The sequence below is a fragment of the Taudactylus pleione genome, unplaced genomic scaffold (assembly GCF_031769625.1).
Source record: "Taudactylus pleione unplaced genomic scaffold, aTauple2 ptg000201l, whole genome shotgun sequence".
Classification (NCBI taxonomy): domain Eukaryota; kingdom Metazoa; phylum Chordata; class Amphibia; order Anura; family Myobatrachidae; genus Taudactylus; species Taudactylus pleione.
The window spans coordinates 13,260,860-13,275,778 of NW_028284603.1; the positions used below are offsets into that span (position 1 = coordinate 13,260,860).

A 14,919-nucleotide genomic window follows, 5' to 3' on the forward strand; every position below is an offset into this window, starting at 1 on the left:
CGCCAGCTGCACTTCATTATAGAAGCAGCACTTTTCATCATCATTGCTAAGTGCAGTGGTATCAGCGCCCTTTGGGAGACCCGAGAGAAACCCCAAGGGCTTCCCCAAGCAAGTTGGGTAACCCCATAGGCTTTGATAATACTGTAATTAACGATTATGATTAAACACTAAGTACAGTAGATATCCTACTTCTGTAATAAGTGTGTGGTATCATGGAACACTATGGCACTGCTAAAGTACCAGCAAAGATTGGGGAATATTCCCCAGTGCTAAGAGGAATCCTGACCTTTGCCAAGCTCATTAATAGAAAGGTTCCCCCTCTCCATTATATTGGAGGAGCTCGGTAGGGATATAATATGAAAAACAAAATATACTAATTGGTGAGTAGGGACCCTGGAACCCTTTCCTCTGGCACCCTCTCCTATGTGATATTGTAACCCGAAACTCAGGAATAGGAAACAATGAACTTCCCAAAAATTAGACTCTAATGGAAAACCTAATTATAAATCCATGCATGTATCATTTTTGCCTATGTTCATTTTTGTGCTCCTAATGCACCCTGTAATACTAAAACAAATGTTGTTTCTTAAGTCCAACCCTTTTCCAGTGAATACGTAAGAAAAGAAAAGTGTAATGCAGAGGTTGCCAAACTTGGTCCTCAAGGAGCCCTAACAGTCCGGGTTTTAAGGATGTCCATGCTTGACTACATGTGACTTAATTAGTGTCTCAGTCAATTTGAATTAATCACCTATGCTCAACCATGGATTTCCCTAAAACCTGAACTGTTGGGGTGTCTTGAGGACTGTGTTTGGGAACCTCTGCTATCAAGTATTTCAGACTTGCTATTTGCTACTCAGTAATTTTCTTCTCCTTTTTTAAGGTCTGCCAACTCGGGGTTGTAGCATCTCCCTGCAACAGCTACGCTTTGTATTTATTGGGTACTGCACAGCTTGCCAGCTATGATGACAGGCCATCTTGTGAGGACGCACAACTTGCTCTTCAGGACGCAAAGCTCAGCTTTACAGCCAGTATGCACCTAGAGAATATGCCGACCAGAGGAACACCTCCAGCGGAGCTGACATGTAAGATGCTGTACAGACAAATGTTTTTTTGTAGGAACGGAGCTGCCTGAAGAAAGTAAATTGCTTCAATTTCCTATATGCTGTGAACCATTTTGTGTGCTGAACCGATGCTCCTGAGAATGCAGTATTCAGTCCGCCCACAAAATGGAGGATTCAGAGTTGAAGTGAACCAAGTCCATGAGAGTCAATTTTGAGTAACCAGATATCTAAGTTGTTGAACTGTAATTAATAAACCACTGACTTTTTGTTTTTACAGCTACAATAAACTATGGACTTGTGGCCTGATCCAGAGATGGACGGTGTTGCACAGCCGTACACAAGCTGCTGTGCAATACCGTCCAACACAATGCAAATGCAGGAGGAGGTGTCTGTTCTGTAGGAAATAGACATCTCTTTGCTGCATTTACGATCTGAGTGCAGCGTCTGTAGACGCTGCCTTAGATCACCATCGCAACCCGTGGCCAGGCTGCGTATGATAAGGCTTACCTTAGCCAGGCCGGTGCCTGGTCACTAGCGAGGCCAGGAAATCTACGTCCACCGATGCAGACCCTGGCCTCATCCTCCTCCCCTCCCCCCCGGTGGGAATGGTGGGACCCGTTCTGCACGTGCGCAGAATGCCTAAACATCGGAGATATGTGCTCACCATCGGGTTACTGTACATCTCTGAGCCAGTCCCTTGGTTCACTCTTTCACAGAAAATATGATGTGTCCATTGTACCATGGCAGTGTTCATACCAAATGGGCAAGAAATAGACTTGGTTTTTTAACTCTGAGCACTCCTAATATCTGTGTTCACTTGGGAACATTTATTAAAAATAGGGTAAATAATGATGGTGTTGACCATAGCAACCAGTAATATTCTAATTATAATTTATGTATTACAGTTAAGAACCAAGATGTTTGCTTTTATTTTTTCTTATGTGAAACACTAAACATATTTCTTTGTACTGAACTTCATAGACCTCCCTCACTGTCTGCAGTCAGTGGGGCTGATTCTGAGCTGGGAGCAAAGCAAAAAAGAGCAGGTACTGTAACTGAGCACCTGGGTAACCATGCTGCACTGCAGGTGGGGCAGATATAACACATGCAGAGAGATGTAAGTTTGGGAGGGGTGTGTCTAAATTCAAATCTAAATTACAGTGTAAAAATAAAGTTGTCCAGCATTTGTGGGCTACATGCAAAAGCAGCCAGTATTTACCCTGCATGCAAAAATAATATATGTATTTTCACTCCTTGCAGCGCATCATGGTTTGTCCAGGTGCTTTTTTTGCTTTGCTCCCATCACAGAGTCAGCCCCAATTGGTGCACTTTAAGAGCTGCAGATTGTAAGGGACTAAGCAGTGGAGCTATATTCCCCTAGACTAGAAGCTCCCACGGGCAGAGTGCTCCACCCTCTTGGATCCCACCCTGCACTCTCCTTGCAATTTTCATACATGATCTTTATACTATGCAAGCTAAGTGAAGTAACTTTTTGTGGACAATATCAGAATATAGGGCCTGAGTTAAAGTTGTGCGCTAATGCTGCCACAGCTGAGCTTTTCGCAGCTGTGTATGTGCCAAAATATGCTAATGTAACAGCAGCCGGGGTGTACTGAGACGCCCACCTGAGCCATCGCAGCTGCCCACAACTACACACATACTCCACATCGGACGCAGATCATGCAAAAATCGATTTCTGGAGTGAGTCTATGGTCTCTGAGAACGGCCACCGTAACTGAGACACCGGAGCCATGTTTCCTGCATACAGGATTGCAGTTGGGTGGCTGGTACACGCTCTGAAAACGGTCAGGAGACACCCACATTTTTCTTCCCACTCCCCATGACCTCCCACTAAATGACCCTTGCCTGTCAATCACTTACTAATGGATCCTCTGGGCTATGTGCAATGTGGCTGTGACGCATTCGCAATCGGCTGATTATCACTCAGCTGTGTGAACTTCACCATAGAATACAACTCTGACCCAGGCCCATATTCCCCTCATGGAACGACAAACACATTTATTTTAAATTATTTTTTTATTTAATATGATTCGCTAGTTATGAAAGTTGGTGGCTTAATACAGAATGACATATAAATCATTAAAGTAAATATTTTTGACATTTTAATTTATCTTTTTTGGAGTTTAAAAAAAAAACTTAGGGGTAAATTTACTAAGAATCGTGTCTGATCGAGTTTTTTTTTTTTTTAAACTCGATTAGCATCACCGAAACTTGGGTGATTTGATGCTTCTGAAACTCTCATATTTACTAAGAAGTGAGTTTAGCTGAGATGGAGTTGGCCGCTGGTGAAGCAGATCAAGATTTATGATGAGATTTCTAGTATGTGTGAGTGTGGTAGATGTATGTAATAAAATCCCCCCTCTTAGTCTGAAGCCCGGGGCTCTTCCCCGCACCCCTGGAGCATTGGGTACGGGGGTAATAGTGTTGGAAATAGTGATAAACTATTGTTTTTTGCAATGGAACTACAGGTGCCAGCGTGCCTGCCCTTTGGCACTTGTGGAACTGCAAGTGCCAGCAGACGGCCAGCACCCGTACTCCCGCTGTAAAGAAAATAGTTAAAAAACCACAAGACACACACCGTAGAAAGTACAATTTTATTACATACACCTACCACACTTGTACATACTTGGCTACTGCCCGTCGTTTGGTCCACTTCTCCAAGTAGAAATACAATGGCTGTACCTGTGAAAAAAGATCCTATACTCATCTCCGTCCTGGCACTGGTCTCCGTAGCATCCCTGGTAAGTTCTGACCAGAGCAGACTGTAGCGGTGTATGTGTTGTCACATCCACCGCTACCCGGCTTCTGACGGGAGACCCCACGTGTAAACTGTCAGAACCCCTGAGATCTTCGGCTTGGGCTGACCGGCTTGGGGTGTTAATACTGTGGCCGGGGAGACCCGGTGATAGGGTCCCTAGGCTGTGGCATTACACCCCGGCCGAATTTGAGTTTGGTGTTGGTTTTAAAAATAAAGGGACCCCTACACGATTTTTTTACCCCTATTTTTAAAACCAGGACTGGTCAGCAGCCAGGTGCTGGTTCCCAAAATACAGGGGAACCCTACACGTTTTTTCCCCCGTATTTATAGGAACCAGGACTGGCTGAGCAGTCCTGGGCTGGTTATGCTTTTTGGGGGGGACCCTACATCATTTTTTTTTTTCACATTTAACCCTTTACATAAGGTTTACATGCAGAAACATACACAAATCACACCAAACTTTGCCAAACTTGCAGCTCAGGAGGTGGTCTGTTTGAAACTTCTAATTAGCTGTGAGTTTGCTAAAATTACACACGAGATTGTAATCTCGTTTCTAAGTAAATTCCCGAGTTGTATCTTTTTCATGAAAAGTACTTCCGAGTTTGGCCGATGGCGAGTTTATTCGAGTTTGCAATCTGACCCGAGTTTTACAGTGAAAAGAGAGACCTCTCTCCCGAGGTTATCTTTAGTTAATTTGCCAGTTCAAAAAAATGCCTAAACTCGAATCTTAGTAAATTTACCCCCTATTGTGTAGTTAAAAAGCCCTTTTGAATTTCACAGTAAGATGAAATGTATTTATAATTATATGTATTATTAATTAATTGAAGGAATTCTTTTGGCGGAAGAAGTTTAGATATTTATTCTGATTATGTTGCAGCTCAGAAGTGGTGGCAGCAGTGGGAGGCAGCAAAAACAATTCAAACGGTGACACCTGGAGGAGACCGCACTAAAACTGTAGCACCTGGGGGGACCAACACTAAAACGGTGACACCTGGAGGGACCAGCACTAAAACGATAGCACCTGAAGGGACCAAAACTAACACGGTGACACCTGGAGGGAGCAACACTAAAACGGTGGCACCTGGGGGGAGCAACACTAAAACGGTGACACCTGGAGGGAGCAACACTAAAACGGTGGCACCTGGGGGGAGCAACACTAAAACGGTGACACCTGGAGGGAGCAACACTAAAACGGTGACACCTGGAGGGAGCAACACTAAGATTGTTACATCAGAAAAAAGCAATAGTAAAACAGCCATACCAAGAGAAAGCAACCAAAAAGCAAGTACACCTGGAGGGAGCAACACTAAAACGGTGGCACCTGGAGGGAGCAACACTAAAACGGTGGCACCTGGAGGGAGCAACACTAAGATTGTTACATCAGAAAAAAGCAATAGTAAAACAGCCATACCAAGAGAAAGTAACCAAAAAGCAAGTACACCTGGAGGGAGCAACAGTAAATCAGTCTCCTCCAGTGTTGCCAGGTATATATATAGTTGTTATATTATTCATCATTGCATTGTGTTGATAAATAGATGATGACAACTACAGTTGTTTTATACAATTTCATTCCTCTGTTACCAAACTATAAGACAATTTCGCAGAATATCAAATTGAGAAGTGAGTTAAGCCATGAAACAATCTATAATATGGAGTTAGACTAATTGTTATGTTTACATTCATATAACTGTCATTCTTATTTTATATCATAGCGATGGAGCTGCTGTCAATAACAGACAGGAATAATATCTGGTATCTATTAAGACTACAGATTATAGCCATTCCAGAAAACAATTTCTTCTCATGTTTAATATTTTATGGGCCCCAGTTATTATTACTAAGTGTTTTGGGCCAAGAACAGCTGTGTGGTTCCCCAGATTTCTTCCTTTATAAAATCCCATACAAAATATATAGGGTTAGATGTACTAAGCCTTAATGAGAGATAAAGTACCAACCAATCAGCTGCTGACTACCATGTTACAGCCTGTGTTTGAAAATTGTCAGTTAGGAGCTGATTGGTTGGTACTTTAGCACTATCCACTTTCTCTCTGAGGCTTAGTACATCTCCCCTACAGTGAGTTAAAATATATCCATAATTACTCGCAGATCCCACAATTCATTTGGAATGAGTTGTCTAAAAACCTTGTGCCCACTACCATGTTCCAGGCCAGGAATAGAAAACGATGGTAAATATGGATACATTTTCCCTTTTCCTGCTAGCACAGTGGAAACATACGCATGGACTGTTTGCTGCAGTAATTCATGTACATACTGTATAAGCCGCGGTATTTGAATCCAGCCTGTGTTGCTGGATGAGCAGGAGACATGGCCACCACTGCTATGTAAAACTCTTATGATTCTAATGGCACCGAAGTGAGTCTGATCCACCCTTTGGTTTTTGGCCTATAATGGCCTTATGGGCAGTATAGATATTAGTTCTGAGACCGCCATGCAGAAGGGGCCCTTGCGCTCCATCCATTATACACCTATCAAGGGCCACAGAGATTTTAGCCCATTAATGAAAACCGTTTTGAAAAGTGCTCCAAATGGAAAATGCACATTAACCCCCCCAGCCCCCCTGTTTACAATGTACCCTACCTATACAATACTCCCCCTTCCTCTCTTTCCCTAACTATCCATTTCCTCCTCTTTAAGCACTGTTAAAAAAAACGAATGCCTGCCCATTTGGAATACTTTTGGACGTCTTGGTTCCATACTGTGGGGCTGGGATGCACGTAGCTCCGGTCTTGTGCTCCTCAGTATTGTACATGCTTCGTGGTCCAGCGTACGCATATATAAGTAACTATGAGCGATTCAAAGCCGCACGTAGCTCAGTCGCATCTCCACTTGCAGCTGAATGGGTGTAACTAGGAGGCAACGAACGTTGGCATAAGTCTTCTGGGAGTGTGTTGTGGGCATGTGGGCAGAATTGCCAGCTGTGCTGAGGTACACAGAGATCCATTGGTTTTTGGATGGATCTCTTGCAACAGGTTTAGGGCTGATCGTGATTGCGGCTACTTTTCACATGGCACCACGGATAGCAATGGTGCAGCTGCATAGGTGTAATTCTGCATAAGGGGGAAGAAATAAATCCGCATTTATATCTGTCAATAATTAAATCCCCATGTATATCCGCCAAAAAAAAAAATCCCCGTTTATATCCGCCAATAAAAAACCCCCATTTATATCCGCCAATAAAAAATCCCCATTTATATCCACCAATAAAAAATCCCCATGTATATCCGCCAATAAAGAAATACCGTTTATTTCCGCCAATAACACAATCTCCATGTATATCCGCCAATGAAAAAATCCCCGTTTATATACGTCAATAAATAAATCCCCATTTATATCCGCCAATAAAAAATCCCTGTTTATATCCGCCCAATAAAAAAATCCCTGTTTATATACGTCAATAAATAAATCCCCATTTATATCCGCCAATAAAAAAATCCCCGTTTTATATACGTCAATAAAAAAATCCCCGTTTATATCCGCCCAATACAAAATCCCCATTCAAATACGTCAATAAATAAATAAATTACTGAAAGGAGAAACATTTTGAAAGTGGGTGTTGCCTACCAGGTGGGGATACTCTAAACCAGGGAAGAGGAACCTCAGGCCCGAGGGCCGTATAAGGCCCGTGGAATCATTTGGTCTGGCCCGCTGAGCTTTTTTATGCTAGCCTCATCTGGCTAGTAGCATGCCTAGAATGGTACCCTGCAGCCAGAATCTATGCAGCAGTGCTGCCTGGAGCGTCCTTAAGATGCTTCAGACAGTCACACCGCTGCCCTTACTGCTCCCCGGAGCATCCTCAGGATGCTCCAGGCATTGCTGTAATCACCGGCGATTGTGACCCCACCCCGTGTGATGTCACATGGAGGGGGCGTGGCCTGCACCGGGCTCGCGAATATTGTTATATATATCAAAATGGCCCTCAGTAGAAAAAAGGTTCCCAACCCCTGTTTTAAACGTTTGATTTTATGCAGTCAGCGCCTGATAAACTATTAGGCTGGTTAGGCTGCAGCCTAGGGCTCCAGGACTTGGAGGAGGCGAAGGGGGGCAGTTAGCAGCCAGGGAATTAAATGAAGATCTATTTAATTCCGGCCGTTTACTTAAAGAAGCTTGTTTGTTATCCAGCCCTCCTGAGGTGGTGTTAAGGGAAGTTCCTAAAGTGACTACAAGATATTGCTGTGCCTATGTGACCATGTAACTTACTACAACCTTTACTTTAAGTACATTGTGCTACAGCACCACTGGGCAGCCTGGAGAACTGCATGCTATTATCCTGAGTCTTCCTTGCATTCTCCAGACGCCAGACTCCTTTACACTCCACAAACATCATTAGATGCCAAGACCAAATATGTCCGTATGAATGGCAATTTCCTGTGCATGCATACGCACTGTGGGCCTGATTCAGAGACGGACGCTCGCTCTAAATCAAGACCATCGTGACCATCGGGCTTGCGACGAGACCCTTGTGATAGGGTCTCGTGGCCGCAAGCCCCAGAGAGCTTCTGGCTCTAATAGAGCCGGAAGCTCTCCCACTGACATCACTGGTGATGTCAGTGGGGCCGCCCACAAACGGCAGGCGTTCGCTTGGGAACGCCTCCATTTGTGAAGACACCCCCCTGGCCACGCCTACCAAACAGGCCGAGCTGTCAATCACCATCGAAAGCTCGCCCCATTTGGTGCGAGACCCGGAGCGACGGAGCACCCATCGCTAGCTGAGTCTCGTGCATGCGCACGACGGAGCCGGCTCCGTCGTGCGCATGCCCAGTGGGCAAACATCGACCCGGTTACGAGCGCTCATCGCTGGCAAATGGGTCTGAATCAGGCCCTGTGTTCAGCAGCACTACAGGAGGCATTATAAGAGTATTAGCATACAGCGTCCTGTACCCTTAATCAGGCCCTGCCTGCAGTGTTATAATGTGGTGTGCTAATAGCTATGAATAAAGGGCAATTAAAATAATAATAATAAAGTGGGCGTTATGATGCTGTTAGTAAATTCACCCAAAAAAAACCCAGGAAGATGCAATTAAACAGTTTATTGTTTACCAACACACCGATCAGGGTAATATTGGAGCCCCAGTGACTGAGAGTTCCAGGATGATTAGAATTAAGTGTAGCTGAGCACTGGTTACAAATAATTGGGTATTCTCAACCAGTAGCGGCTCCTACCATTAACTCTCGGGGGGTCCTGGTAAGGTGACCACTGCCGTTCCGGTCAATATGCGCATGTGCGAGATTGCGATCCCATGCATGCCCACAAATCAGCCAACAGGCTTCTAGGGATTGCATCAGCTGCAGCCCCTAGAAGCCAGATCGGGCCGCTGTTATAGCAGGGGAGGGGCTTCCCAATAGACGTGCAATAGGAAAACACCTCCCCCTGAGACTGCCTGACTGGCTGTGATTAGCAGGGAGCGCTTTTAATGGGGAAGTCACTGCCTCTGCTAGGCTGTCCCTTCGGGTGGCAAATTTTACTGGGGGGGCTGCAGCTCTGCACTCAATTTATATTTGGAATTTACCAAGGGCAGTGTTACTGATTATTTCTGCTCTGGTACCAAAATGTGTTTTTCAGACACAGGAGCATCCCCCACTAGTGCTCTTTTTAGGAGCGAGATTTTTCTCTGTGTCTAGAATGGACTGGATGGAATCGTCTCTGCACAGATTATACCAGGAACATCTTTGGCATCTGTGAAAGTTTGCAAGTCAGACAAATATATGTGTTCTTTGCCCTTATTATTTTAAATGCATCTGCTTTATATTGCAATGTATGACCATTATAGGTTAGTTAATACAAGTAAATTAAATTGTTATTAAAGAAATAAATAAATGGAAAGATCTCTGTATTACCTTTCTAAGTTCATGCAATAATTTCATATTCCACTAGAGGGCGCGGTGCAGCTGTACTGAGTAAAGTTACATTTCCCACTTCTAAGCCTGAACCTCAAGTCAGTTCTTCAACAAAACCTGCAGAGCAGTTATCTTCACCTGATAAGCCTTCAGCTGTGGAAGACAAGTCTGTCCCAATACAAGGTAACTAATTTCTATATGGGGAAATACAAATATGCATTTTGCTAAAGTGTACATGATTGATTACATGGAAAATACATAGCTTATGATGCATGTTAATACAATTTGAAAGTATTATGTCATTCTAAAAATAAAAAAAGAACAAAACCCAGCGCTAATTAGATGTATTCATAAATATGATGTCAAAAAATAAAGAATATATATAAATCAATGTAATGATCGTATTAGATTAGCAGCAGAAAGATAAAATGTGCTTGTGTGAGCACATATATGCACCTGGAGTCCAGATGTATCTAAAAGTGTAAATAGAGTAAATCTCTGCGCTTATTTTAATTACAAGAAGATCAATATGAATGAATTACGATTGACACAATATATGAGAATAATTTTACTGATAATTATTGAGTTTGACCGGTCAAATATATATAAAAAAACACACATATAAAACATTTATAATGACAATATTACTGTATGATTGTTTCATTATTAAATGCAATATCTCGATATAAAAGAAATTACTGAAAGAGGTGGATCCAATAATATGTATGAAAAATGCATAAATGATAGATAAATATAACTATAAAAACAAAAATGGAAATATCCAATGTAATAAATGATATCCTGGGTAAGTCCACACCTGCGTGTAATCCTAATGTGAAAATCTCATCAGTGATTGAAATACTTTGATGCTCAAACAAAAGCCTATAGATGGTAAGCTTGCGAGCAGGGCCTTCCTACCTATATATCTGTCTGTTATTACCCAGTTTTGTTCTTTTAATGTTTACAATTGTAAAGCGCAACGGAATATGCTGCGCTATTTAAGAAACTGTTAATAAACAAAAGCCTGCTCCATGGAGCTTTTAAAAATAAAAAAGTGTCATGAGAGCAGATTAGATAAGTGCGATCTCCTCTGCTGTGTGTCAGGTGGATAAGTGCAGGCAATTGTCTGCTGTTCCCACACTATGGGGCCAATTCAGAGTTGCATGCAAATTTGTTTTGCAGGAGGATCTTTCTATGTTTTGTATCCGAGCGCACGAATCTACATCAATTCCGAATACTGCGCATTTCACCCGCAACTTCATTTGCAGCTGGAATTGGCATAAATAGATGGCAACTGGACTTTCGCACATAGGCTAAATTGAGTGAGAGTGTGTGGATAGAATTGCAAGTTGTGCATACGTAGAGATCCGTCTAATTTCAGGGAGGCGCAGCCATACACCCCTCAAGAAGAAATAGACACACACCCTTTAGTCAGTGGCATGTACGCTGGCACACCCCTTAGACAGCCTCAATACTACTCAGTGGGATCGTGGTTGAATACCAAGGCTGGTATACGCCTGTAAGCACCTGCAGACCACCATCCGCTCCTCCCATTCCTTGTCCCACCTCTCGCCCCTGCGCACAGCACCCCACGAGCGCTGTTTGTTCAGGAGTGAGACTGTAGAGTCTCGTGAAGGTGGAGGTAAGATCCCAGCACGCGGCAGTAAGTACACTTTACCTCGTCGTCCCGTGTGACTTCATCTCAGTGGCTGGGAGATGGGACGGCATTGCCCAGCCGCAGGGAAGCATCTGTGCAATACCATACAGCTAAATGCAAATGCATTAGGGGGTGTCTGTAGGAAATACACGCCACTTGTTGGCATCTGCGATCCGAGTGCAGCGTCCGTAGAAGCTGCCTCAGGTCATCAACGCAATGATGGTTGCTGTTTTGGCCAGGCTGCGTAAGCCGAGACTTATTCCTTGACGGCGGAACTAGGCAGCCAGGTACAGGAAGTCTGCGTCCGGCAACACAGACCCTGGTCTTGGCACACCTCCATGCTGTGGTTTTGGAAAAGGGTTCCGGTCACTGTGCCCCTACCGCCCCTCAAATGCTGAACCATCTGGGATGTACACATAACATAGGGTTTGCGTACATCTATGAATCAGGCCCTACTCGAGTCATGGATCGTTCGTCATGGGCTGTGCAGCATACATAGCAGCTTCTGCAGGAAGTGCTGGAGATGAGCAGGGGATGGAGGAAGCTACAGCTTAGCGCTGAAAATTGTAGGTATAAAGAAGGCTGGCTATCTGCTGCATCCAGCATTGGCTGTTATACACCTGGGAAGATGCACTTAAGGGCAAAGCAGACTGAGCTAAAGGAACAGGATTGGCATGAAGATTTGAGCAGAATGGAAGTACGTCTAGCTTCTGTGAGAGCTAACGTAAAACACCATTGAATTATCTTGATTGAATTTGTATAGGTTGTGAGCTTTCAGTTTCTAAAGGGTGATGACTGTGCATAGAGCTTGTTCTTACAAGTGCATGGTCCCTTGTAGTGGTATGAAATACCGCCGGCCGCAAGGCCCCCCCAAGTGCCTAACCCTAACCACCCCCTTCCCCGCTGCCCACCTAAGTCCCCCGGGAGGGGTGCCTAACCCTAAGTGTCCCCCGGGGGTGCCTAACCCTCCCTCCCCCTAGCCTAACCCTCCCGGGGGGGTGCCTCACCCTAAGTCCCCCCCGGGAGCCCTAAACTTAACCCTCCTCCCCCCCGCGGCTGTCCGCTCGCGGCGCCCGGCATCAGTACGATTGTGATGCCGGTCTCCCGGCGTCGGGGAAATGCGGGCGTCTACATCTAGACGCCCGGCATTTCACCCTTGCCGGGAAATGACAGTCGGGAAGCCGGCTGCCGGTATTTAGGCAGTCGGCTTCCCGATTGCTTCCCCTTGTAGCTACTGAGGCTCCAGTCTGTGAGGCACTGACATGTTGGAGATGTACGATGGTACTCTGTAGCTGGGAGTTTGTAGAATGTACTCTGAGCAGCTCCATCACCCACCCCGTACATGCCTATGTTTGTGTTTGAGGGTTGTGTGTATGTGTTTAATCCTGGTTAGAAAGAGTTTATAGGAATCTCTATACAAGCACAAAGATTTGAAATGAGCGCAACAGTATTTTTAAATGCACTGTAATCTCATCCTGTCCTGCCCACTCTGGCCTCATCATTTGGAAGCCTCCCTCAAGAAATATCGCGTTTACTGATGGTAGCTAAGCGCCGATGACGTATTGGCACTGGATTGGAGAGCCTGTCAACGTTACTGCATCACAGCCCCGTCCCCAGGCACACTGGCAGGATCTCGGTGTACCTGGGGGAGAGGCTGTGTAGCAATGACCTTGGCTGGTGCTCCAATCCAGCTGCACCATGTCATTGGCCGGCCACCACGAAGAGCAGCTGCAAGAAAATGAGCAAAGCAGCAGACGGAGCAGCCGAGATACACAGACTGCCTGGCAGAGAAGATCCTGGGTGGTGGTGGTGTCGCACGTTTATGCCCTTAGTACTAGTGCCTGGAAAGTCTCTTAACAGTCCTGAAAGCAGCACAACTCACAAATATGCATCTATTGAATATTTATATATGTTTTTTAGATAAATACACATTTTTCAGTGTATTTGGAGGCGTTTTTCTATGAATCTCCATGTACTGTATGTGTTGTTTTCCACAGGGGAACAGAAGGTGGCAGATGCATGGGGCTCTGAGGGGAAGGGGCAGTAGGTATTGTATAACAGGGCCTCTGTAGGGGCACCGGAGTGCAGGAGAGGTGTGACCATGACCACTCTCCCCAAGATGGTGTCACCATGCCCCCCTGGTGCGCACACCATAGGTGCTTACTGAACAAGTGGGTGTAGTCATGCCATAAGACGTCCGGTGGTCCTGGGTGGATTCCTGCATGGAGGGTACATTTGTGCGAATATGTGTCTCTACGCAAATGTTTTCACATGGAGCATTAAATCTAGCGCACAGGTGCATCTGAAGCAAATATGTGGCAAACATCATCATCGTCTGAAAATGTTGAAAAACTGCACCTGTCTTGGGCGGGTGCAGAATTGACACTTGGCAAACAACGTTTTTCAAAGATATATATAACCCTAAATAAGACGTATAGCAATTAGGAGCATAATTCCCCGTACTGTACCTGCATGTGAGCGCCCCTGATCCGCCTCCTAAAGCACAAAAGGATGCAAGTGTTATCTGCTGTACGTGCATTGTCAGAATGGGAAAACCGGATCCGCTTCACTGTCATCCAACTCTGGTCCATCAGTTGCTTTGATATAACAGCTCTGTGCACAGGAGCTGTGTCTCTCATCTGTAGGTGCAGGTTTGTACTTTGTGTGGTAGAATGAAGCTAGTTGGCGTTGGTGAACCACACAAGTTTAAATAGGGATGTGCCCGGGCGTATTTATAATAGGTGCAGGGTGTGCGATGCACACGGCCCCTGGGTCCAAGGGGGCCAGCACCGCACACCCTGCACTCATACTTTTTTGTTTATACTTACCTCTCCGAAGTCCCACGGAGTAACACTACACAAACCGCTTGGAAAATGTCCGCCGCGGCCATTTTCCCGGCGTTTTGCGCATGCGTAGTAGGAAATCACTGGGAAAATGGCTACCGCGCCATTTTCCCAGTGACCTGCGCATGCGTAGTAGACTACTGTTCGCTGACGGCAGCCGGAGAGAGAGGTGGGGTCCCCGGACGGGAAGTGAACATGGGCCCCCTCCCTTCTTAATACGCCCCTGGGTGTGCCCACACCTATGGGCTAACCCAGAAGATACAGGCCAGGTGGCGCTGTGGTAGCTAGGCTAGTGGGCCAGACCTGCAATAAGCAGGCAGGACTCAGTGACTTCATGTTGTGTGCAGACTAGGGATGGCCATCGGTGTATTTTCCATCGATGGAAATAGAGAGGAACCATTGATGGTATAAAACTATGCAATGTTATACCATCGATGGTTCCTACCATTGTTGTTTATCACATGCGTGCAGAGCTGCAGATTAATTCCCACAGAACTTAGGGAACTACGCCTCTGGGCGCTCTCTCCTTCCCTCTGGTCTGGCTGCTGTGGTTCTGCGTGTGGAGCAGGGAGGGACTGGAAGGGGTCAGGGGTGGGCTGAGCTGCAGGGATCCTGGCTGTGTGTGTTAATTATTTACTTTATTTTTATTTTGCTTAACTGACTCAGTCACAGGCTGGAGCTTCTACTACATAGACCAGGGGTCTTCAAACTTGGCCCTCCAGA

General features: G+C 45.3%; 1 protein-coding gene across 1 annotated transcript in view; it reads left to right on the forward strand.

Annotated features, from left to right (window-relative positions):
* The window catches only part of LOC148518205 (uncharacterized), a 108,481-nt gene that overhangs the window by 80,544 nt on the left and 13,018 nt on the right, over positions 1–14,919 (forward strand). Inside the window, exons 16-18 of the mRNA XM_088477509.1 lie at positions 881–1,082; positions 4,718–5,324; positions 9,734–9,879. Of these exons, the coding sequence (XP_088333635.1) occupies positions 881–1,082; positions 4,718–5,324; positions 9,734–9,879 (955 nt within the window). The remainder of the gene's footprint in view (positions 1–880; positions 1,083–4,717; positions 5,325–9,733; positions 9,880–14,919) is intronic.